A 27,483-nucleotide genomic window follows, 5' to 3' on the forward strand; every position below is an offset into this window, starting at 1 on the left:
AAAAATGACACAGTATGTTACTGCATATGTCAGCAGACTAATTACGAACCTTTGTTTGCTTACTTACTACTAAAAGACAAGTTGTCTTCTATGTTCACTATCTTATTTAAGGACAAACTTGCAATAAGAAAAATATGTTTAATGTACCGTAAGATTTTTTTGTCCCCTTTATTATGAAAAGTACCAAAAAGTATCAAAATACATTTTGGTACTGGCACCGGTACCAACATATTGGTCTTGGGACAGCTCTAATCACACTCAACAGGCATGTAGTCAAACATACAAATACCTTCACTCACTTGGGCAGCTAACTATCCTAAAATTATTTCATAGAACCAGAAATAAATAGTATAATTACTAGGGCTGTGAATCTTTGGGTGTCCCACGATTCGATTCAATATCCATTATTGGAGTCACGATTCGATAATATATCGATTTTTTTTTTTCGATTCAACGAGATTCTCGATTCAAAAACGATATTTTTCCGATTGAAAACGATTCTGTATTCATTCAATACATAGGATTTCAGCAGGATCTACCCCAGTTTGCTGACATGCTAGCAGAGTAGTAGATTTAAAAAAAAAAAGCTTTTATAATTGTAAAGGACAATGTTTTATCAACTGATTGCAATAATGTAAATTTGTTTTAACTATTAAACGAACCAAAAATATGACTTATTTTTTCTTTGTGAAAACATTGGACACAGTGTGTTGTCAAGCTTATGAGATGTGATGCAAGTGTAAGCCACTGTGACACTATTGTTCTTTTTTATTATTTTTATAAATGTGTAATGATAATGTCAGTGAGGGATTTTTAATCACTGCTATGCTGAAATTATAATTAATATTGATACTGTTGTTGATAATATTCATTTTTGTTTCATTACTTTTGGTTTGTTCTGTGTCGTGTTTGTGTCTCCTCTCAATTGTTCTGTTTATTGCAGTTCTGAGTGTTGCTGGGTCAGGTTTGGTTTTGGAATTGGATTGCATTCTAAATAAAATAAATAAAAATAAATTGATTTATTAAAAATGAGAATCGATTCTGAATCGCACAACGTAAACGATTCGATTCGTAGTCGAATCGATTTTTTCCCACACCCCTAATAATTACCAAATTTACAAATAACTTCAATGCCTTGTAGCCCCTCCTGAAAGGAAGGGAAATTCAAATTCTAACAAAGATGTCAGAGGGTGCACAGTACAGGTCAAACTTTTGGACACATTTTCTCCTCATTCAATGCGTTTTCTTTATTTTCGTGACTATTTACATTGTAGATTGTCACTGAAGGCATCGAAACTATGAATGAACACATGTGGAGTTATGTACTTAACAAAAAAAAAGGTGAAATAGTTAAAAACATGTTTTATGTTCTCGTTTCTTCAAAAATAGCCACCTTTTGCTATGATTACTGCTTCGCACACTCTTAGCATTCTCTCGATGAGCTTCAAGAGGTAGTCACCTGAAATGGGTTTCACTTCACAGGTGTGCTTGAAGCTCGTCGGGACACTCTCGGCATTCTTTTGATGAGCTAACACCTTCGAGACTGTTGAAAAACGAATTTCGGGTGACTACCTCTTGAAGCTCATCGAGAAAATGTCCGGAGTGTCCAAAGCAGAAATCAGGGCAGAGGGTGGCTATTTTGAAGAAACTAGAATATAAAACATTTTTTTTGTTATTTCACTTTTTTTTTTTTTGTTTAGTACATAACTCCTCGTGTGTTCATTCATAGTTTTGATGCCTTCAGTGACAATCTACAATGTAAATAGTCTTGAAAATCAAAAAAATGCATTGAATGAGATGGTGTGTCCAAACTTGTGGCCTGTACTGTAAAAACCAGGGATGTCAAATGTACGGCAGGTTTTATCCTGCCCGTGGGATGAGATTGCTAAGTATAAAAATGAACCGACATTTTTGAATGAAAGAAACTGCTGTTCTAAATGTGTCCACCAGATGTCGCAATAGTATTTATTTGTATCTTCGTGATTATGCTACATATGTAAAAAAAAAAAAGACACATGATATTAGTGAACTTTGAGGAAAATGAGCAAACTAAATAAATAACATCCTGAAATTAGATTTCGATATTATGTTGTTATCTTGATAGAATTAAAATGAACACTATTGCGTTGTTTTCGTCCTGGTCGTGGAACTGTGGACCAGCTCTATACTCTCGGCAGGGTTCTTGAGGGTGCATGGGAGTTTGCCCAACCAGTCTACATGTGCTTTGTGGACTTGGAGAAGGCATTCGACCGTGTCCCTCGGGAAGTCCTGTGGGGAGTGCTCAGAGAGTATGGGGTATCGGACTGTCTTATTGTGGCAGTCCGATCCCTGTATGATCAGTGCCAGAGCTTGGTCCGCATTGCCGGCAGTAAGTCCGACACGTTTCCAGTGAGGGTTGGACTCCGCCAAGGCTGTCCTTTGTCACAGATTCTGTTCATAACTTTTATGGACAGAATTTCTAGGCGCAGTCAAGGCATTGAGGGGTTCCGGTTTGGTGGCCGCGGGATTAGGTCTCTGCTTTTTGCAGACGATGTGGTCCTGTTGGCTTCATCTGGCCGGGATCTTCAGCTCTCGCTGGATCGGTTCGCAGCCGAGTGTGAAGCGGCCGGAATGAGAATCAGCAGCTCCAAATCCGAGTCCATGGTTCTCTCCCGGAAAAGGGTGGAGTGCCATCTCCGGGTTGGGGAGGAGACCCTGCCCTAAGTGGAGGAGTTCAAGTACCTAGGAGTCTTGTTCACGAGTGGGGGAAGAGTTGATTGTGAGATCGACAGGCGGATTGGTGCGGCGTCTTCAGTAACGCGGACGTTGTACCGATCCGTTGTGGTGAAGAAGGAGCTGAGCCGGAAGGCAAAGCTCTCAATTTACCGGTCGATCTACGTTCCCATCCTCACCTATGGTCATGAGCTTTGGGTCATGACCGAAAGGATAAGATCACGGGTACAGGTGGCCGAAATGAGTTTCCTCCGCCGTGTGGCGGGTCTCTCCCTTAGAGATAGGGTGAGAAGCTCTGCCATCCGGGAGGAGCTCAACGTAAAGCCGCTGCTCCTCCACATCGAGAGGAGCCAGATGAGGTGGTTCGGGTATCTGGTCAGGATGCCACCCGAACGCCTCCCGAGGGAGGTGTTTAGGGCACGTCCAACCGGTAGGAGGCCACGGGGAAGACCCAGGACACGTTGGGAAGACTATGTCTCCCGGCTGGCCTGGGAACGCCTCGGGATCCCCCGGGAAGAGCTAGACGAAGTGGCTGGGGAGAGGGAAGTCTGGGCTTCCCTGCTTGGGCTGCTGCCCCCGCGACCCGACCTCGGATAAGCGGAAGAAGATGGATGGATGGATGGACTATTGCGTTGACTGATGGACATGGTCACATAATGTATTCAGAAAGTATAAAAAACAACAAATAAAGATAGAATACAATTAACCACAACATTTAAGTGTAAAAAAAAACCCCAACAACATTATTATTTTAAAAATTTCAGAATGTGCTTGTTTTATTTTTAAACAAAGAAAACAATCTGAAGTTGGCTTTATTTTAAAGTTATTGTGCTGTGATTTTTGCCAGTCCGGCCCACTTGGGAGCAGATTTTTCTCCATGTGGCCCCCGATCTAAAATGAGTTTGACAACCTTTGCTTTATATACACTGTCATTCTAAAGTCAGGTGTACCTAATAGATTGTCCAGGAAGTATATTTTCCCAAAGGCTAGTACAGTACACAAAAAATGCAACACGAAGATGTCTTAGACCGCATAAGGCAATGATCCTCCTATTTCCTTAAACCAATCGCATCCTCTATGGCAGTGTTTTTCAAACTTTTTTGGGCCAAGGCACATTTTTTGCATTGACAAAAATGCAGATGCACACCACTAGCAGAAATCATTAAAAAATGAAACTCAGTTTACAGTAAAATTATTCGTTAGTTAAAGTCGCAATTTTTGGATATGACTTTACACCATAACCAAGCATGCATCAATATAGCTCTTGTCTCAAAGTAGGTGTACTGTCACCACTTGTCACATCACTCCCTGACTTATTTTGAGTATTTTGAAGTTTTCCTGTGTTGTGTTTTAGTTCTTGTCTTGCGCTCCTTTTTTGGTGGCTTTTTCTCTTTTTTTGGTATTGTCCTGTAACAGTTTCATGTCTTCCTTTTGAGCGATATTTCCCGCATCTACTTTGTTTTAGCAATCAAGAATATTTCAGCCGTTTTTAATCCTTCTTTGAGGGGACGTTCTGGACGCCGTCTCCGCTCCACAGTAAGTCTTTGCTGTTGTCCAGCATTCTGTTTTCGGCTACTTTGTAGCCAGTTCAGTTGTAGTTTCATTCTGCATAGCCTTCCCTAAGCTTCAGTGCCTTTTCTTGGAGGCACTCACCTTTTGTTTATTTTTTGGTTTAAGCATTAGACACCTTTTTACCTGCATTCTGCCTCCCGCTGTTCCCGTCATCTACAATTAGCTACCGGTTGCCACCTACTGATATGGAAGCGTTTTACACAGTTACTCTGAGCAGACACTCAACAACAACACATCATTTGCAGACTATAATTACTGGTTTGCAAAAAAATATTTTTAGCCCAAATACGTGAAATTACATCATCTCCCACCGCACACCAGACTGTATCTGATTAGTGTTCCGCCCAGTGGTTGAAAAACACTGCTCTATGGGGCATATTTGCATGTTATGATATACTGTGATGCATTAATCAACATAGTAGTTAGCCTTCATTACACAACTGTTATTTATTGTGCACAATTTAAAGGTCTACTGAAATGAGATTTTCTTATTTAAACGGGTATAGCAGGTCCATTCTATGTGTCATACTTGATCATTTCGCGATATTGCCATATTTTTGATGAAAGGATTCAGTAGAGAACATCAACGATAAAGTTTGCAACTTTTGGTCGCTAATAAAAAAGCGTTGCCTGTACCGGAAGTAGCAGACAATCTGTGCGTGACGTCACGGGTTGTGGAGCTCCTCACATTGTTTAGAATCATGGCCACCAGCAGCGAGAGCGATTTGGACCGAGAAAGCGACGATTTCCCTAAACATTGATTGATTGATTGATTGATTATATTTGAGCGAGGATGAAAGATTTGTGGATGAGGAAAGTGAGAGTGAAGGACTAGAAAAAAAAAAAAAGAAGACTATACAGTGGGAGTGATTCAGATGTTATTAGACAAATTTACTGGGATAATTCTGGAAAATCCCTTATCTGCTCATTGTGCTACTAGTATTTTAGTGAGATTATATGGTCGTACCTATAAAACCTGAAGGTCGGCCCCGCACCGTTCTTCAGCACCAGTCGACGGGTGGTGGCGATGGCCATCTCTGCCCTTCGCAAGGGACCCTCTTCGAAACACAATCTTTCGAAATGATCGCTGCATAATACACTGTACTTTGTGTGTGTGGTCCAATCCAATAGCAATAGTGTGCGGCAAGAAAGTGGCATAAACCTGGCGCCAGGGGGAAAAAAAGCCGGAGGGGTGTGGCCACGGGTGTGGTGACCGCCAGTGTCTCCGAGGGAAGCCACGTTTCTCGACGAGGCGAAGGCGAAGGTGGGGCCGGGCTGAGATTTTTATTTTTTTCCCCTCCTCCACGGTGGAAGCATCCGACGGTCGGGGGCGGCCGGTGGGAGTGAAGTGAAGTGAATTATATTTATATAGCGCTTTTTCTCTAGTGACTCAAAGCGCTTTACATAGTGAAACCCAATATCTAAGTTACATACAAACCAGTGTGGGTGGCACTGGGAGCAGGTGGGTAAAATGTGTTGCCCAAGGACACAACGGCAGTGACTAAGATGGCGGAAGCGGGAATCGAACCTGCAACCCTCAAGTTGCTGGCACGGCCACTCTACCAGCCAAGCTAAACCGCCCCAAGGAGGAGGCAAGAGAGTCCGCAGGGGCCTCTTTGACAGGTGCAGGAGGAACGACGCAAGCTCTCCGCTCATGTCTACAGTAAGAGCCGACTTATTACCACAATTTTCTCACCGAAACCTGCCGGTTGACATGTGGTAGGGAACCGTGTTCGCTTGACCTCTCTGTTCCATAGTAAAGCTTCACCGTCATCTTTCGGGAATGTAAACAATGAAACACAGGCTGTGTTTGTGTTGCTAAAGGCGGCCGCAATACACCGCTTCCTACCTGCAGCTTTCTTCTTTGACGTCTCCATAATTCATTGAACAAATTGCAAAAAATCCATTATGCGATAAAAACAGACGACTTATAGCTGTGAACGGTGCTGGAACAAAATGTCCTCTACAATGCGTGACATCACGTGGACACGTCGTCATACCGCGACGTTTTAGCAGGATACTTCCGCGCGAAATTTAAAATTGCAATTTAGTAAAACAAACCGGCCATATTGGCATGTGTTGCAATGTTGAAATGTCATCATTGATATATAAACTATCAGACTGCGTGGTCGGTAGTAGTGGGTTTCTGTAGGTCTTTAATATGCAGTATTTTGTCCCAACCAGAGTTTGGAAACATTGAAAACTCTGATGACCGTGTTGAATAAAACCTTCAAGGGACTGGAACAGATTGTTCTCTAAAGATCTTTAAACTAGTAATTGTTGGCCTGTTCCATAGCAAAAATCGCATGTCTTCTTGGTAACAAATATAAACGTATGCAACGTTTTGCCGACAATGCACACAAAAACTGGATTAGAACACACACAAAAAAGTGAGCCCGAGAAGAGTAAAGCAAAATGCCAACGAGGATTTTACAATTGATTTAACTTCTATGAAGTCATTACAGATCTCGCTCCCCCACCGCAGTTTGAATGCTGTTTTAGATTTTATAATTTGCTTATTGAATTCCTCATCCGCTCCCGTCTGTGGCTATAGCATCCATTAACGGCGCTGGATCGAGACCAATGAGGCAAAGCAAGGACTGCTTTCACAGCCCCTGATTGTCTATCCAGGATCCCGCCGTGCGTGTTCACGGCCGACTGCTGATAGGAGAACAATTGCTGCCAGTGAGGAGCCGTGATGCTTCTGGCTGCAGAAATCCTTGAGTGGAGCCTCTCAAGAAAGATGGCACATTTGGTTCTTGCGTATTTCTGATAGCTCAATGCTGGTTTTATTTAGCTTAGTTTTTTTATTTGTCTGCCCTTCCTCATGCCACCAGACTTTTTTTTATCCAGGCTTAGGACTGGCATTACAGAGCTTTAATAGCTGGCTGGTGGGGAACAGACCGGAAATCGAACCCGTACCGACTACAGAAAAGACATCAACATGTGACCACTACACTACCAGTGCAATAATAACTAATAAAATGAGTACACTAATTGCATGAATAAATAATTAAAATTAATACAATTAAAGTGCACTGTAAGTGTCAAGGCGTGGACTATGGTGTGGTTTGTTTTCCCGCGGTGCAAAGCAATTGAAACGGACATGGCGTGAAGGTAATGACATCTTTAATCTTAATTCAAAAATATTACAAAAACAAAGGGTATAAACAAAAGGCGCTCTCAGTGGAAGTTCAAAACTTGGCTATGAAAACTAAAACTTGCACAATGGGACATAAAACAAAACTTACAAACTATGGCATGAAAAACTTACTTGGCCCGAGAAAGAGCATGGATCATCGGCATGGATAACATGGGTGTGTATAAGGTGGTAGAGGGTGATGTCGCCAGACTGACTGCCTGGCAACTACAGGCTTAAATAGTGCTGTGGTGCTTGAAAACAGGTGCGTGAATCCAAATGAACCAGGTGCGTGACATGACAGGGGAAAACTAATTGGTAGTCATGGAAACTAAAACAAACCAGGGTGCGCAAAAACAGGAACTAATGGAGTCAAAAACAGAACATGATCACAAAGACTTGACAGTAAATGAGTTGTACTTGTATAGCGCTTTTCTATCTTCAAGGTACTCAAAGCGCTTTGACACTACTTCCACATTTACCCATTCACACACACATTCACACACTGGTGGAGGGAGCTGCCATGCAAGGCGCTAACCAGCACCCATCAGGAGCAAGGGTGAAGTGTCTTGCAAGTAGACTACTAGTGCCACAATTGTTTAAAATAATAAAAAATCCTAAGAAAAAGCAATTAGATTTTTCCGGGAGACTCCCAAATTTCAGTGCCCCTCCCGAAAATCTCCCGGGGCAATCATTCTCCCGAATTTCTCCCGATTTTCCCCCGAACAACAGTATTAAGAGCGTGCCTTGATGGCACTGTCTTTTGCGTCCTCTACAGCCTGTGGTCGCGTCTGCTTTTTCTCGATACAAACAGCGTGCCGGCCCAGTCCCATAATATAAGCGGCTTTTACACACACACAACTGAATGCAAGGCATACTTGATCGTATGCTATACATGTCACACTGAGGGTGGCCGTATAAACAACTTTAAAACTGTTAAAAATATGCGCCACACTGTGAACCCACACCAAACAAGAATGACAAACACATTTCGGGAGAACATCCGCACCGTAACACAACATAAACACAACAGTGTTATGATCCGCTGCCCGGATCATAGTCTATTTACGTTTTCGGTTCTCTTGTGTTCTCAGCACCTTTTGAGTTTGTGCGTCTCAGTTGCCATGACGGCAGATTGCATTCACCTGCCTCTGGTTAATGTTCGGGACGCGCACCTGTTGCCCGGACACTATTCAGAGGGCTATTTAGTCCATGCCCTGACCTCACTCGGTCGAGGACTTTTGTTTACTGCTCTGAACCTGCTGGCTTCCACGCTAGTCCCTTTAGTTTTGCCTTCCGTGCTATGAGCACGTTTTTGTTTGTTCCCGTATAATTTATTTCTTAAATAAATTATTTCCTACCTGCACACTGTGTCCGAAGCCGGATCTGCATTCCTGGGAGAACAGACCCCTCATCATGATGCGACTCGGTCGTCACAAACACGACAAATACCCAGAACCACTTGCAGCACTAACTCCTCCGGGACGCTACAATATACACTCCCGCTACCACCAAACCCCGCCCACCTCATATGTATTAATTATGATTAATCAGAAGTGATCACTCTCTTTTATAACTGAGATTCAACAAAAAAACTATTTGTACTAGAATGTATCTGTATTCAAACGTTTTACTTCAATGCTTGTTATGTATTTGCACAAAACTTAGTAGCAGTTTTTTCCAAAGTTCTTACAGGCTGTATTTTGGAGTGAAATTTGCCAGTCGGAGTCTCCTCACTCATTTTTTACTCACATACGCATTGATCGGATCAAGGATGTTATTGCGATTAAAGTGAAAGAGCAAACAAATCGTGTGAGCATGATTGAAGCGACAATTGATCGTGCTAATTTCGACAGCCCTAAAAAATTAAATGAATAGAATACATGGGCAATATAATAATATCATGAGACGATTATGGCGTATTTGCTGTTACAAGCGGTGCACAAAGGTGGCCCTTAATGAAAATGAGTTTGGCGACCCTGGGCTAGTAAGTACAGTATATGCTCATGTGCTATATTGGATTCTATTATGTGCGTTTCATGAAGAAAAAAAAAAAAAAAAAAAAAAAAAACATGATGAAATGCTATAAAAATCCTAATGGCTCCTGAGGTCCATTACCTGTGATTGTCTTGCAGGGTGCGCATCAGAGCCAAGCTGGGATGGTGGGAGCTGTGGTGTCGCTGCGTAGGGGCTGAGGAGAAAAGGGTTGACAGGCCAGCACATTGTAAGTCTAATGCACACATGCTATTACAAACCCTGTTTCCATATGAGTTGGGAAATTGTGTTAGATGTAAATATAAACGGAATACAATGACTTGCAAATCATTTTCAACCCATATTCAGTTGAATATGCTACAAAGACAACATATTTGATGTTCAAACTGATAAACATTTTTTTTTTTTTGCGAATAATCATTAACTTTAGAATTTGATGCCAGCAACACGTGACAAAGAAGTTGGGAAAAGTGTCAATAAATACTGATAAAGTTGAGGAATGCTCATCAAACACCTATTTGGAACATCCCACAGGTGTGCAGGCTAATTAGGAACAGGTGGGTGCCATGATTGGGTATAAAAGCAGCTTCCCAAAAAATGCTCAGTCTTTCACAAGAAAGGATGGGGCGAGGTACACCCCTTTGTCCACAACTGCATGAGCAAATAGTCAAACAGTTTAAGAACAACGTTTCTCAAAGTGCAATTGCAAGAAATTTAGGGATTCCAACATCGCCGGTCCATAATATCATCAAAAGGTTCAGAGAATCTGGAGAAATCACTCCACGTAAGCGACCTTCGATCCCTCAGACTGTATCAAAAACAGACATCAATCTTTGAAGGATATCACCACATGGGCTCAGGAACCCTTCAGAAAACCACTGTCACTAAATACAGTTTGTCGCTACATCTGTAAGTGCAAGTTAAAGCTTGACTATACAAAGCGAAAGCCATTTATCAACAACATCCAGAAACGCCATTGGCTTCTCTGGGCACGAGATCATCTAAGATGGACTGATGCAAAGTGGAAAAGTGTTCTGTAGTCTGACGAGTCCACGTTTTAAATTATTTTTGGAAATATTCGGACCAAAGGGGAAGTGAACCATCCAGACTCAAAGTTCAAAAGCCAGCATCTGTGATGGTATGGGGGTGCATTAGTGCACATGGCATGGGCAACTTACACATCTGTGAAAGCACCATTGATGCTGAAATGTACATACAGGTTTTGGAACAACATATGCTGCCATCTAAGCGACATTTTTTTCATGGACGCCCCTGCTTATTTTAGCAAGACAATGCCAAGCCACAATCAGTTTGTGTTACAACAGCGTGGCTTCGTAAAAAAAAGAGTGCGGGTACTTTCCTGGCCCCCCTGCAGTCCAGACCTGTCTCCCATCGAAAATGTGTGGCGCATTATGAAGCGTAAAATACGACAGCGGAGACCCCGGACTGTTGAACGACTGAAGCTCTACATAAAACAAGAATGGGAAAGAATTCCACTTTTAAAGCTTCAACAATTAGTTTCCTCAGGTCCCAAATGTTTATTCTTTGTTGTTAAAAGAAAAGGTGATGTAACACAGTGGTGAACATGCCCTTTCCGAACCACTTTGGCATGTGTTGCAGCCATGAAAATCTAAGTTAATTGTTATTTGCAGAAAATCAAATGTATGAGTTTGAACCTTCAAATATATTGTGTTTGTAGTGCATTCAACTGAATATGGTTTGAAAAGGATTTGCAAATCATTGTATTCCGTTTATATTTACATCTAACACAATTTCCCAACTCATATGGAAACGGGGTTTGTAGGTGTAAATGCTTGCTTAATAAAATATGTGAAACATCTATTTAAGAATGTAGTTTCTTCATACATGAGTATGGCTCACGAGAGGCTCTGGAGGATGCTATCAAGTTGTTTGGCGGAGAGAGGCTCGGGTGCAGATGGTGGACGGTTAAACAGTCTGTCAGTAGGTCCTGGGTCACATCTTGTGTGGATTTCATCTAAAGGAAATAACACATGGACCAGAGGCATTAATGTTGCACGTTAACACCAATGTGTACAATACAAGCCCCGACTATTTACACTCTGCATAGATGAACCATAGAATAGAATAGAATAGAATAGTATACAATAGAAAGTACTTTATTGATCCCTGGGGGAAATTGAGCACCACAGTTTGTTCACAATAAACAATAAATTTAACATTATTTTTATTGTTACCGTATTTTCCGGACCGTAGGTCTGTTTTCATACAAAAGGCGCGCCAAATTATAAGATGATTTAAAGCAGTGGTCCCCAACCACCGGGCCGCAGAATAATTTTTTTAATTCATTTTTATTAAAAAAAACAAAAAAAAACTTTTTTTTAAATTTTATTAAATCAACATAAAAAACACAATATACACTTACAATTAGTGCACCAACCACAAAAACCTCCTTTTTTCATGACAAAAACGTCCCTTTTTCATGACAAAGAAAAAAAAAAAAAAAAGGACACCTCCCCTCCTCCCCCGGGCCGCGGGACAAATTATTAAGCGTCCGCGGATACAAAAAGGTTGGGGACCACAGCTTTAAAGGGGACATATTAGGACTTTTTTTGTAAATGTGAAACACTTCCTTGTGGTCTACATAACATGTAATGGTGGTTCTTTGGTCAAAATGTTGCATAGATTATGTTTTACAGATCATCTTCAAGTCGCTTTCTGACAGTCGCTTCAGGATGCGCCGTTTTGTGGGCGTGTCTTATTTACGTGGCTCACCTTCGACAGCGTCTTCTCCCCGTCATCTTTGTTGTAGCGGTGTAGCGTGCAAGGATGAGAGTGGAAGAAGTGTCAGGAGAGGGAGCTTACTGTTTTAATGACATTCAGACTTTACTTCAATCAATAACGGAGCAGCATCTTCTCATCCGTGGCTCACTAGTGCAACAACAAGGCCGGAAATGTGTCCTGTGAAAAAACGTCTGACCAGAACCCTCTAATAACTAAAGTTCCTTGGGAGTATAATGTGAACTCACTACACCGGTATGTTTTAGCGCTTTCATGGCGAGTTTACTGACAGATATAAGTAGGAACTTTACACTACTTCATATTATAAATGGCAACAGCGGAGGATGAATGTCCCATAACAAGAGGATATAGAAAAAGAAGAAGCTTATCGACACGGACTACAAAGGCAGATGTGCGCAAATTTTCAGGACTTATGCATATCCCAAATATAGATCATAAGGTAGGAGAAGTTGCTTTTGCATAATATTGCCAAACAAAACGCCAGATAATAAGTCTTACCTTATACACACACCATAATAATATTCGTATGTTGAAGCACAGTACAATCGATCAAGCGGTGTGGCTTCATTGCTTGCCAAAGTTCTAATAAAACATTTTTAAGCGCCGTGTGTAATGTTCTATATTTTCTATGGGGCATATTACATTTTGGTGTTGTTTACTTAAGTCACATTGCAGTCTACACGTATCTCTTATGTGTGACTGCCACCCTATTGCAGTCTACACGTATCTACTATGTGTGACTGCCATCATATTGCGGTCTACACATATCTCTTATGTGTGACTGCCATCATATTGCAGTCCACACGTAACTCCTATGTGTGACTGCCATCATATTGCAGTCTACACGTATCTCCTATGTGTGACTGCCATCCTATTGCAGTCTACACGTAACTCCTATGTGTGACTGCCATCCTATTGCAGTCTACACATATCTCCTATGTGTGACTGCCATCATATTGCAGTCTACACGTATCTCTTATGTGTGACTGCGATCCTATTGCAGTCTACACGTATCTCCTATGTGTGACTGCCATCATATTGCAGTCTACACGTATCTCCTATGTCTTGACTGCCATCCTATTGCAGCCTACACGTATCTCTTATGTGTGACTGCCATCCTATTGCGGTCTACACATATCTCTTATGTGTGACTGCCATCATATTGCAGTCTACACGTAACTCCTATGTGTGACTGCCATCCTATTGCAGTCTACACATATCTCCTATGTGTGACTGCCATCATATTGCAGTCTACACGTATCTCTTATGTGTGACTGCCATCCTATTGCAGTCTACACGTAACTCCTATGTGTGACTGCCATCCTATTGCAGTCTACACATATCTCCTATGTGTGACTGCCATCATATTGCAGTCTACACGTATCTCTTATGTGTGACTGCCATCCTATTGCAGTCTACACGTATCTCCTATGTGTGACTGCCTTCCTATTGCAGCCTACACGTATCTTCTATGTGTGACTGTCATCCGATTGCAGCCTACACGTATCTCTTATGTGTGACTGCCATCCTATTGCAGTCTACACGTATCGTATGTGGAGGGGGTCCGGTCCGATCCGGTGGCCATGTACTGCTTGCCTGTGTATCGGCTGGGGACATCTCTGCGCTGCTGATCCGCCTCCGCTTGGGATGGTTTCCTGCTGGATTCTCGCGACTATGTTGGATCCATTGTGGATTGAACTTTCACAGTATCATGTTAGACCCGCTCGACATCCATTGCTTTCCTCCTCTCCAAGGTTCTCATAGTCATCATTGTCACCGACGTCCCACTGGGTCATTATTGTCACCGATGTCCCACTGGGTGTGAGTTTTCCTTGCCCTTATCTGGGCCTACTGAGGATGTCGTGGTGGTCTGTGCAGCCGTTTGAGACACTAGTGATTTAGGGCTATATAAGTAAACATTGATTGATTGATCTCTTATGTGTGACCGCCATCTACTAGTCACACTTATCATTTCACCATTTACCAAATAAAATAGCTTCAAGATCGGTAAGCACAACCAAAAATATTCCGTACATTAGGCGCACTGTTGAGTTTTGAGAAAATGAAAGGATTTTAAGTGCGCCTTATAGTCCGAAAAATAGGGAAGATTGTTGTTTGCATTTTTGTCACTAATATTTTGCCTCTGTCCTGTAGCTAAACGGTTCTAATGCCAAATGATCTGCTCTCAGACTGAGATTGAATATAATCACACAGGCATTAGGTTTGATACTGTTTATGTATTGGACATCATTTAAATACTGTGCATGTGCAGGTGTACCTAATGTGGTGGCCAGAGTGTGAACCTTATGTAAAGAAACATCTGATTATTAAAGAGCAGAAAAGATGACTGGTTCAGTTTTAGCACAGGGATATTGAACTCAATTGTTTTGAGAGTTCTCTGTTCACTATTCGTCTTATTTTTTTTAGAATCCAAAGAACCAGCTTCTTCTACAGTGGACATCTGATTGGTCTTCTTATTTTGCCAGAGTTGCAGGTGCGTTCTGTTGTTTTAAGGAACTTCTGCAAAACGTGAGGCTCTCAGACGTTGTTGTTTTTTCTAACACAGCTCACAGGCCACCAGTTGAAATGCCAAAACGATGCAAAAAAGAGAGGACCTAAAATTGAACCTTGAGGAACACCACTAGTTTACTGTAACTGAAAAAGTTAAACAAATGACTACCGATTGCATTGGAAGTAAACACCTTAGTTACATAAATCACATTATGAAAAAAAGCCTGGCTGCCAAAAGAGAGAGGACTTAAAAAGGGTGCCTTGAGGAACATCTCAGTTATGTACATATATTACTTGCTAGCACGGTTGAACTGTCAATGCAAGGATCTGCCATTGCCAAATTATTGTGCTTGCAATTTTGTTGTACAATGTATCATGACAATAATTATATATTCTATTCTATTATATTACAAGAGCACGCTGTTTTTTTTTTAAGGATTTTAGCCGCAAAAATCCAAAGTTATTAACTGAGCTCTATAGTGTCTTTGCTGGGCCGGATTTGCCCCCCCCCCCCCCCCCCCCGAGTTGAAGAGCCTGTTTTAGAACATGAATATTGTATTTAGATTCAATTATTTACCAGAGTTTGAATGACACGGACGCCTTCATCTTTTTTAGTTCAAGTAATCAGAATGAAGTGTTTGTTAAGTGGATCTAATTATCGCATCACTTATAGAAGTTACAAAGTAAAGACTTTTTGTTTGTGGGAAGCTTTATGAATTGTGGAGTCGGTATCTATGGTGATAGAAAAATATATGCACCAATTAATCACCCCTCTTACTGCTAATATTCAGTAGTTTAGTTTAGTTTATTAGTTTAGTTTATTAAGGATCCCCATTAGTCTACACCGCAGTGGAGACTATTCTTCCTGGGGTCCAGGCAAAAAACATCACACAACCACAGAACAAACGATTAAAATGCAGTACAACATGATCCAATAATAAATTGTCATAATACAAAAATAGCAACAACAAAGAACACAAAAATACTAATATTATGTTACATAATAATTTTCATACCAAAGATAAAAAAAGCAATATAAAAATAGATATACTGTATACATTTTTGCAAAAATAAAAAAAAGAACCAATGGCCTAAAATATACACATTAGTGTACCAAAGACAAACAATAAGTGACGAAAAAGTATCATCCATCCATTTTCTGCTGCTTATCCCATAATCAATAAAATACTCAATAGTCAATAAAACAGTCATGACATTAGGTACAATCTAGAATAATCTCTTCTCCTTTTAGTCTATTCTTAAAGCCCACTATGCTGGTGATTGATAGCAGATATTGTGGAAGTCTATTCCAGTAAGTGATTGCCCGATACATTATAGTCTTTTTCAAAACATCACTTTTGGGTTTAAGACGGGTGAGAGCGCCTCTTTGGGCTAGCCTGGTACTGTAGTTGTGACTGTCACTGGCAAGCAAGAGCTGAGAATACAGATATGAGGGTTTATGGTATGTATAGATGTCTCACCTTAAAACTCATTTGTATACTCTAGCCTTTAAATAGACTCCCTTTTTAGACCAGTTGATCTGCAGTTTCTTTTCTTTTTCTTCAATGTCCCACTCTCCTTTGTGGAGGGGGTCCGGTCCGATCCGGTGGCCATGTACTGCTTGCCTGTGTATCGGCTGGGGACATCTCTGCGCTGCTGATCCGCCTCCGCTTGGGGTGGTTTCCTGCTGGCTCCGCTGTGAACGGGACTCTCGCTGCTGTGTTGGATCCGCTTTGGACTGGACTCTCGCGACTGTGTTGGATCCATTATGGATCGAACTTTCACAGTATCATGTTAGACCCGCTCGACATCCATTGCTTTCCTCCTCTCCAAGGTTCTCATAGTCATCATTGTCACCGACGTCCCACTGGGTCATTATTGTCACCGATGTCCCACTGGGTGTGAGTTTTCCTTGCCCTTATGTGGGCCTACCGAGGATGTCGTAGTGGTTTGTGTAGCCCTTTGAGACACTAGTGATTTAGGGCTACATAAGTAAACATTGATTGATTGATTTTTTAAAAATAGAATCAAACTACAAGCCAGTCTTTCAGCAACTTTCCTCCATGACAATTCATGATGCATGATCTCAATGCCAGTCCTAAATGAGCAATGGAGAGCTAGTCTGGCAGTTCTGTTTTGGGTAAGCTGGATTTTATTTAGATCTTGTTTAGATGCATTAGACCAGATTGCTGGTCTAATGCATGACAATACAAGAGATTGTATAACTTGCTTCATAGATGTGTTAGTTAAAAAATAGGCACTTCTTCTTATGATTGAAATGCTTCTGCTCATTTTTGTTACTATGTTTTTAATGTGAGTGGCCCAAGATAGTCTTTCATCTATTGTAACTCCCAGCAACCTGGCCTCTTTAACTTGTTCTAGGTGGATGGTGAACTTCTATGTTAAACATAGCTTTTTATTCTTGGTTATTACTTAGAGTCAACATACTGTTTACTCAGGATTGGTTGAACTGATTCCGATAACTGTTCTGAAACTTAAAATTCGGACTTTCCTACCCTAAGTTAAACCAACTCAGACGTCAGAGTTTGTTGAACCTCCTACCTGGAATACCCACTAGTTCAGCCCTGGGCCATTATTTGGACTCGGGGGGCCAAATTTAGAGAAAAAAAATGTGTCTAGGGGCCGGTGTATCTGTCTATCTATGTATAAATTCATCCATTTTCTACCGCTTGTCCCTTTAGGGGTTGCGGGGGGTGCTGGAACCTATCTCAGCTGCATTTGGGCGGAAGGCGCGTACACCCTGGACAAGTCGCCCCCTCATAGCAGGGCCAACACAGATAGACGGACAACATCCACACTCACATTCACACACTAGGGCCAATTTAGTGTTGCCAATCAACCTATTCCCACGTGCATGTCTTTGGAAGTGGGAGGAAGCCGGAGTACCCGGAGGGAACCCACGCAGTCACGGGGAGAACATGCAAACTTCCACACAGAAAGATCCCGAGCCCGGGATTGATTTCAGGACCTTAGTATTGTGAGGCACATGCACTAACCCCATGTATATGTATATGTGTATATTTCTATATATATATACATATATGTGTATCTCTCTCTCTCTCTCTATATATATATATATATATATATATATATATGAGTGTATGTATATATATATATATATATATATATATATATATATATATATGAGTGTATGTATATATATATATCAATTTATGTATACAGTACATATGTATGTATAAATGTATGTATATATATTTATATATATATGTGTGTGTATGTGTATATAGATATGTATGTATATCCATCTATCCATCCATTTTATACCGAATATATATATATATATATATATATATATATATATATATATATATATATATATATTTATTTATTTTTTTTATTTTTTAATATATATATGTGTATATATGTGTATATATGTATGTATATATGTATGGGTAAGTGTGTGAGCTGTGAAAATCTGCTGTACCGTATGTGTGCTTGGGTCCTATTTTTAAGAACACTAATACAAAACGTCACAATAATGTCTGATTGAATGCTAAAAACGTTATGACAGACCGCTTTGAAAAACGGAATGGAATTTAAAAATTTTCTACAGAATGAGACACCCAGAATGTAAATAAAAATAAAGATTATGGGATTTACAAAAAATAACTATGAACGATAAAACACTGAATATTGACAACATATGAACGTCACACCCCCTGTCCATCGACATATTCTACAATCAAACAAAACCCTACAAAAACTTTTAACAGGGGCCAGGAAACGCCAGCATGTAACCCCAATTCTTCAGAGTTTGCACTGGCTCCCTGTTCATTTTAGAATTGATTTTAAAACATTGCTGTTTGTTTTTAAATCTTTACATGGACTGGCACCTCAATATATCTCGGACCTCATCCAAATTTACATTCCTGCGCGCGCTCTGAGGTCCGAGAGCCAGCTCCAGCTCGTGGTGCCCAAGACCAGACTTAAAACCAGGGGAGACAGGGCCTTCTCTGTGGTCGGCCCTAAGCTCTGGAACACTCTGCCCCTCCATGTTCAAACTGCTTCCACAGTGGAGTGTTTTAAGTCTCGTCTTAAGACCCGCTTTTATTCTTTGGCTTTTAACACTACGTGAGTTGTGTGGTCCTCTGTCCTTATGTTGTCCTCTGTGTTTTTTATACACTTTGATTTCACTTTGATTTCCGGCGTGGCACAGTGGGGAGAGTGGCCGTGCGCAACCCGAGGGTCCCTGGTTCAAATCCCACCTAGTACCAACTTCGTCACGTCCGTTGTGTCCTGAGCAAGACACTTCACCCTTGCTCCTGATGGGTGCTGGTTGGCGCCTTGCATGGCAGCTCCCTCCGTCAGTGTGTGAATGTGTGTGTGAATGGGTAAATGTGGAAGTAGTGTCAAAGCGCTTTGAGTACCTTGAAGGTAGAAAAGCGCTATACAAGTACAACCCATTTATCATTTATTTTACTGTATTAATTGATTTTACCCTTTAAAATAGTTTTTAATCATATTTGATTTTGTATAGTTTTTTTTTTATATTGGTTTTATATTTATTTATTTTTTGTTTTTCTTCAGTCATTGGTGGAGCATAATATTCCATCCATTTTCTACCGCTTATTCCCTTTCGGGGTCGCGGGGGGCGCTGGCGCCTATCTCAGCTACAATCGGGCGGAAGGCAGGGTACACCCTGGACAAGTCGCCACCTCATCGCAGGGCCAACACAGATAGACAGACAACATTCACACTCACATTCACACACTAGGGCCAATTTAGTGTTGCCAATCAACCTATGGCTGTGCAGCACTTTGGAAACGTTATTTTTGTTTAAATGTGCTATATAAATAAAGTGGATTGGATTGGATTGAAAAATGCAACAAACAGCAAATTATCAACACAAAAGGTAAAAAAAATAACCACACCTACAATCTGATATATCACTAAGCTTTAGAACTTTGTTGTAAAAATCCCCTTCTGCGTCTGTCCCTAACACACCCGCATTTCAGGCTGGCCGCACTGAAAAAATTCGGTGGAAACGCTCCCCACCCACACTGCTTGGTGCCATGTCTGAGATGCTGTGACTTAGATCACCATAGTAACTAATTAGATGACCATATTAACTAGTATATCATGCAAAAGTGCAGATTCCAACCATTGAAATATTTTGTATAGTTTAAGACTTGCGGTCATTAGAAAACATCACCGCACATCATAATGGCAACTACAGTTTTCATCTTAAAGATCTAAAAAAAAATTATTTGTGAATGTCCGGCCGGGCCAGATTGAAACGCTTAACCCGGGCCTTAGTTTGCCCAGGTCTAGTTGTTAGCAGCTTCCTACTGTACCTTCTTCCGTAACTGTCTCTCGGCATTGGAATGGGACTTGACGTGCTTCCTCAGGGAGCTGGGATCGGTGTAGCGCTTGGCACAGCCCGCCACCTGGCACGCGTACGGCTTCTGCACACCCCAGACAAGAGAGCATTGGGAAAAAAACTTGTCAAGACCCCCCTGGAAGTAACCCTTTGTTTGTGTGTTTTTTGTTGACTCAGGTGTGTGCCGCTCACCGTGTCCAGGTGTGTGCGCTGGTGCTTGGCTCGGTCGCTGGAGTTGCTGAAAGCCTTGAAGCATCCCGGGTGCTGGCACAGGTACGGCTTCTCCCCCGTGTGGCTGCGCAGGTGGATCTTCAGATTTTCCAGGCGGGAGAAGGCCTTCTTGCAGCCCTTGAACTGCGGAAAAAGAAACGCGGTAAGTCCACGTCACATGGTGCGGTTTTTCATTTGCATAGATTTGATAAGAGCCTCTCATGGAGGAAGACCTTAGCCTCTTTTTTTTTTTTTTTTTTTTTTTGTCTTCCTCTGAGAGCTTTCTGGATTTTACTCACGCAGGCTGCTCGGCCTTGTTGTGTGGGTGGAAATGCAAATGCAAAAGAACCCCACAAACATTCATTTAGTCTCCTACCAGCACGGACGCCTAATAACCAGTCCTCATTGCTTTTTCTTCCATGTATAGAAAGCTTATTTTTAGTATGCCCTTTACCCAGGTCAATGTTTGGATAATGACGCAGAACCACCATATTGCTGCAGCGGTGCGCCGACCTGTGCATAATGACGCTATTTAACATCGTTTAATACCGACAAACTTAATGTTTCATTGCACGAGGCGGTCAGATGTTGCTAATGTCAAGAAAATTCAGTTGCCATCTAAATATGCTGGGCTAGGCCCTGCGATGAGGTGGCAACTTGTCCAGGGTGTACCCCGCCTTCCGCCCGATTGTAGCTGAGATAGGCTCCAGTGCCCCCCCCCGCGATCCCGAACGGGACAAGCGGTAGGAAATGGATGGGTGGATTATCAAGAATAATACATCTAGCAGCCAGCAGAGGTCAGCGTTCATACAAATCCTGTATCAGTGCCTAGTGGGGCTGTGAATCTTTAGGTGTCCTACGATTCGATTCGATATCGATTCTTGGGGTCACGATTCGATTCAAAATCTTTTTTTTTTTTCTTCAATTCAACACGATTCTCGATCCAAAAACGTTTTTTTTTCCCGATTCAAAATGATTCTGTATTCATTCAATACATAGGATTTCAGCAGGATCTACCCCAGTCTGCTAACATGCTAGCAGAGAAGTAGATTTTTGTAAAAAGCTTTTATAGCTGTAAAGGACAATGTTTTATCAACTGATTGCAATAATGTAAATGTGTTTTAACTATTAAACAAACCAAAAATATGACTTATTTTATCTTTGTGAAAATATTGGACACAGTGTGTTGTCAGGCTCATGAGATATTGTTATTTTATTTAAATTGTTATAAATGTCTATTGATGATCTCAATGAGGGATTTTTAATCACTGCTATGCTGAAATTATAACTAATATTGATACTGTTGTTGATAATATTCATTTTTGTTTAAATACTTTTGGTTTGTTCTGTGTCGTGTTTGTGTCTCCTCTCAATTGCTCTGTTTATTGCAGTTCTGAGTGTTGCTGGGTCAGGTTTGGTTTTGGAATTGGATTGCATTGTTATGGTATTGCTGTGTATTGTTTTGTTGGATTGATTAGTTAAAAAAAATAAAAAATTACAATTAAAAAAAATACAAATCGATTTAAAAAAAAAAAAAGAGAATCGATTCTGAATCGCACAATGTGAGAATCGCGATTGGAATTTCGAATCGATTTTTTCCCCACGCCCCTAGTACCTAGTCATTGTTCTGTTTACAGACAGACTGACAAAAGTAGGAGTAAGTCAATGTATCGCAAGTCCATCCATCCATCCATTTTCTACCGCTTATTCCCTTTCGGGGTCGCGGGGGGCGCCGGCGCCTATCTCAGCTACAATCGGGCGGAAGGCAGGGTACACCCTGGACAAGGGCCAATTTAGTGTTGCCAATCAACCTATCCCCAGGTGCATGTCTTTGGAAGTGGGAGGAAGCCGGAGTACCCGGAGGGAACCCACGCATTCACGGGGAGAACATGCAAACTCCACACAGAAAGATCCCGAGCCTGGATTTGAACCCAGGACTGCAGGAACTTCGTATTGTGAGGCAGACGCACTAACCCCTCTTCCACCGTGAAGCCCTGTATCGCAAGTCTCAGGTCTTTAATCCCAAATCCGAGTCAATTCTCGAGACAAGACCGGTTAAGTCAAGTCTGGAGTCATTTTTGAGTCCTTCCAAGTCATTGACACCGTGAAGTCATTACTGGAGCTACAATATTATGGCACTTATCATAACCATGATCCAAACTACTGTTTTAAACACACACACACATATATATATATATATATATATATATATATATATATATATATATATATATATATATATATATATATATATATATATATGTATATGTATATGTATATGTGTATATATATATATATATATATATATATATATGTATATATATATATGTATATATGTGTATATGTATGTATATATATATATATATGTGTATATGTGTGTATGTATGTATGTATATATATATATATATATGTATATGTATATGTATATATATGTGTATATGTGTGTATGTATGTATGTATATATATATATATATATGTATGTATGTATACATATATATGTATGTATGTATGTATATAATACATATATATATGAATATATAATACATATATGTATATATATATATATATGTATATATATATGTATATATATATATATATATATATGTATATGTATATGTATATGTATATATATATATATATATATATATATATATATATATATGTATAATTATAGTACAGGCCAATTTACAATTTACATTGTAGATTGGGGCGGCATAGCTCGGTTGGTAGAGCGGCCGTGTCAGCAACTTGAGGGTTGCAGGTTCGATCCCCGCTTCCGCCATCCTAGTCAATACCGTTGTGTCCTTAGGCAAGACACTTTACCCACCTGCTATCAGTGCCACCCACACTGGTTTAATTGTAACTTAGATGTTGGGTTTCACTATGTAAAGCGCTTTGAGTCACTTGAGGAAAAAGCGCTATATAAATATACTTCACTTCACTCTTTGCTCTGATTACTGCTTTGCACACTTTTGGCATTCTCTCGATGAGCTTCAAGAGGTAGTCACCTGAAATGTTTTTCCAACAGTCTTGAAGGAGTTAGCTCATCGAGAGAATGCCAAGAGTGTGCAAAGTAGTAATCTTTTTTTGATTGATTGATTGAAGACTTTTATTAGTAGATTGCACAGTTCAGTACATATTCCCTACAAATGACCACTAAATGGTAAGTCTTTCAACTTGTTTAAGTCGGGGTCCACGTTAATCAATTCATGGTATGAATATATATTATCAGCATAATAAAGTCATCACAAAGGTTATTCATCATAGTATATACTTTGAATTATTTACAATTCGGGGGGTGGGATGTGGAGGGGGTTAGATTTGGTTGCTATCAGCATACTTCAGTCATCAACTATTATATCAACTGAGAAATGGACATTGAAACAGGGCAGGTCTGACTTGGTAGGATATGTACAGCGAGCAGTGAACATAGTGAGCTCAGAAAGCATAAGAATAAGTATTGTTTTGGCAAACTCTACACAAGGCCAAAGCCTTCACCCACACAGAAGGCCTCATGTCCAAATGTGAGTTTGGCTCCCATTTCCCCCAGAGGACACAACTGGAATTACAGACACAATTTCCCAACAGCTGAAGACCATCAGTAATCAAGAAGGCTCTCACCTGAAGCAATCAAATCCACTCCTTTGAAGTCTGCAGCTCCAGCTCAAACTTCAGGCCAACAGATACTGCTCGAGGAGAATTTACCAAATACAGAAGTGACAACTGTTTACAGAGACCAGGGTGGCTGACGGTGAGATGACTTTATATATATTTTGATGTTTGGATTTTATATGTTCAAATAATTTTAATTGCCAAGTGGTTGTTTGTTAAATGTTTAAATGTCAAATCCAAGCTGTTAAGGGTCACTATATGTACTTGTGGAAACACTTTTTCTTAAAAAATGGTATATTGTAATTTGTTTATATTGGTCCCTAATAGCTTTTGTATTTGTCCACCTTTTCCAAAGGTTTTTTAACTTACAGATATTTAATGAAAAAAAGAGACAAAGTCCAAAAATAAAAGGAGAAACAAAGATTTGTCTCATTGGATTAAAACCAAGAGTGAAACCCCTGGTCAAAATGTCAAAACCCTTTTCAAGTTAGGGGAGAACAAAACTCAACAAACATAACTTGACAAGTATGTACATTTGATTATTTGATTAGTTACAATCCGGGGAGGTGGGATGTGATGGGGGGTGGGTGTTAGTCTATGGTGGTAGCTGCCTGGAGGTGTTCTTTTATTGTGGTTTGGAAGAAGGGTAGAGATGCACTTTCTTTTACACCTGTTGGGAGTGTGGCATAGAATGAGTTAAGACCTTTGTTAGATCAGAATCTGGGCTTAACGTGGTTTGTGGAGCTCACCTTGGTGTTGTGGTTATGGCGGTCATTTCGGTTATGGAAGTAGTTTGACATGTACTTCGGTATCAGAGAGGCGGAGCGGATTTTATATACTAGGCTCAGTGCAAGGTGTTTTACTCTGTCCTCCACCCTGAGCCAGCCCACTTTGGAGAAGTCGGTAGGAGTGAGGTGTGGTCTGGGGTGGAGGTCTAGAAGTAACTTGACTAGTTTGTCCTGGGATGTTTAGAGTCTAGATTTGAGGGTTTTGGAGGTGATAGGGTACCAGGAGATGCATGTGCAATCGAAAAAGGGCTGAATGAGAGTTCCCGGCATAATGAATCAGAGCAAATGGGTGGCTATTTTGAAGTAACTAGAATATAAAACATGTTTTTTAGTTTAAGTACATAACAAAAAAAGGTAAACATCATTTTACTGCAAAAATTAACTTTAGAGTACTGTCATTTAAAAAAAAAAAAACAGTAGTTATGTACAGGCCTAAAGTTTGGACACACCTTCTCATTCAATGCATTTTCTTTATTTTCATGACTATTTACATTGTAGATTGTCACTGAAGGCATCAAAATTATGAATGAACACATAACTAAAAAAGGTAAAATAATTGAAAACATGTTTTTATATTCCAGTGTCTTCAAAATAGCCACCCTTTGCTCTGATTACGGCTTTGTACACTCTTGGCATTCTCTCAATGAGCTTCAAGAGGTAGTCACCTAAAATGGTTTTTCCAACAGTCTTGTAGGAGTTAGCTCATTGAGAGAATGCCAAGAGTGTGCAAAGTAGTAATCTTTTTTTGATTGTTTGATTGTAATTAGAGTAAAGGGGGGCTATTTTGAATAAACTAGAACATAAAAATGTTTTTTTTGTTATTTCAGTACATAAGTTCACAACAAAAAAAGGTAAAAAGCATTTTACTGCAAAAAAGAACTTGAGTACTGTCATTAAAAAAAAATAGTAATGTAGTTTGGACACCTTCTCATTCAATGTGTTTGTTTTATTTTCATGACTATTTAGATTGTCACTGAAGGCATCAAAATTATGAATGAACACATAACAAAAAAAGGTAAAATAATTGAAAACATGTTATTATATTCCAGTGTCTTCAAAATAGCCACCCTTTGCTCTGATTACTGCTTTGTACACTCTTGGCATTCTCTCGATGAGCTTCAAGAGGTAGTCACCTAAAATGGTTTTTCCAACAGTCTTGTAGGAGTGCCAAGAGTGTGCAAAGGGGGGCTATTTTGAAGAAAACTAGAATACAAAAAAATGTTTTTTAGTTATTTCAGTACATAAGTACACACTAAAAAAAGTAAAAAGCATTTTACTCCGAAAAATAACTTGAGTACTGTCATTTAAAAAAAACAGCAGTTATGTAGTTTCGACACACCTTCTCATTCAATGCGTTTTCTTTATTTTCATGACTATTTTTACATTGTAGATTGTCACTAAAGGCATCAAAACTATGAATGAACACATGTGGAGTCATGTCCTTCACAAAAAAAAGGTGAAATAACTGAAAACATGGTTTATATTCCAGTGTCTTCAAAACAGCCACCCTTTGCTCTGATTACTGCTTTGCACTCTCTTGGCATTCCTGTGAATTGAAAACCATTATTTAGATGACCACCTCTTGAAGCTCATCGAGAGAATGCCAAGAGTGTGCAAAAAGTGTACATGTCTTTAAGCACCTCTTCCTGAGGGTGTTTCAGTGTAATAGCTTCACTTTTATCTTTAAGTTTTCAAGCCAAAATGCGTCCATTCCCCCTTTTCTGTCTACACAGTGTCTGCTTGTAAGTACTCTGTGATTGTGCGCTGCCAAACATGCTCCTCTGCTCGTAAAACCAGCAATTTCATGATGCGACGTTGGCTGAAAATGGCGAATCGGTACTTTTTAAACAGAGTATTGTAGCGTTTTTGATTTATTAGTACCACAGTACTGTACAATTCTAATTTGAATATATACAGTACAAATAGGTGTGTATATAAAGATAAATCATTTTTAAAAAATTCCCACAGGGGTGACAGACCACCTGTTTAAAAACCTCTGGACAAGAGAGAATGCACAATGGCGACAAGTACTTGCATACTTTTACTCGGACTCGACGTAGTTATTATACTGCAATGCAAACTTGCAACTTGGGCAATATATTCAAAAAGATATCGACATTGTCTCTGAAATATATGTTGTGTCTCACAGCCGAGGACACGTATGCTGAACTCCCTCGAGTCTTGCATGATACTGTCAAGCCGATGATACCGCAGCTCGGGTCCAAGTCATGTGACTCAAGTCCACACCTCTGCAAATCGCATCAACCTTGGAATAGTCAACGTTTACAGGCCTGCTGGCTACAACATTGGGTACACCTGCACCGTTAAATAGGACATGGATTGATGCCCTTCAAAGCAATAATGTCACATTTTTGCAACATCATGCAAAACCGATGACTCCATGGCTAAAATATGCAAGAGTCAGCACGTATGTTTACTTCCTGTTTGCAGGGGGCAGCTGGAATGTCCTCGCCTTATGAAGAAAATACACAGCGCGTGTCCTATTTTTGTTGTTCTTGCTCCGAGACTGGCATTCCTAACATTCTCATACCTTTTTTAGTCATTTATTGTTCAGTCACGGTACTCCTTAGCTCACCGCATATTTTCCTGGGATAATTTAGTTTTAGTTTAGTCTTATTTGAAGGGACAATGCACAGAAACATTAAGCTCAAAGACAGATATGTTCTGTACCAGATTATAGCTAATTTACATTCGCAGTCCCTGGCTACCTAAATTAAAGGGATACAAAAATCATGCAATAAAATTATTACAATAAAATCATACCATATAACATAATCAAA

General features: G+C 40.2%; 1 protein-coding gene across 1 annotated transcript in view; it reads right to left on the minus strand.

The window, feature by feature from the left end:
• Nucleotides 1-11,261: 11,261 nt before the first annotated feature.
• glis3 (GLIS family zinc finger 3) overlaps nt 11,262-27,483 on the minus strand; it is a 56,759-nt gene continuing 40,537 nt past the window's right edge. The window contains exons 5-7 of the mRNA XM_061877255.1: nt 20,265-20,426; nt 20,047-20,208; nt 11,262-11,414 (exon numbers count right to left, since the gene is read on the minus strand). Of these exons, the coding sequence (XP_061733239.1) occupies nt 11,262-11,414; nt 20,047-20,208; nt 20,265-20,426 (477 nt within the window). The remainder of the gene's footprint in view (nt 11,415-20,046; nt 20,209-20,264; nt 20,427-27,483) is intronic.

The sequence above is a fragment of the Nerophis ophidion genome, linkage group LG17 (genome assembly GCF_033978795.1).
Source record: "Nerophis ophidion isolate RoL-2023_Sa linkage group LG17, RoL_Noph_v1.0, whole genome shotgun sequence".
In the NCBI taxonomy this organism is placed as follows: Eukaryota; Metazoa; Chordata; class Actinopteri; order Syngnathiformes; family Syngnathidae; genus Nerophis; species Nerophis ophidion.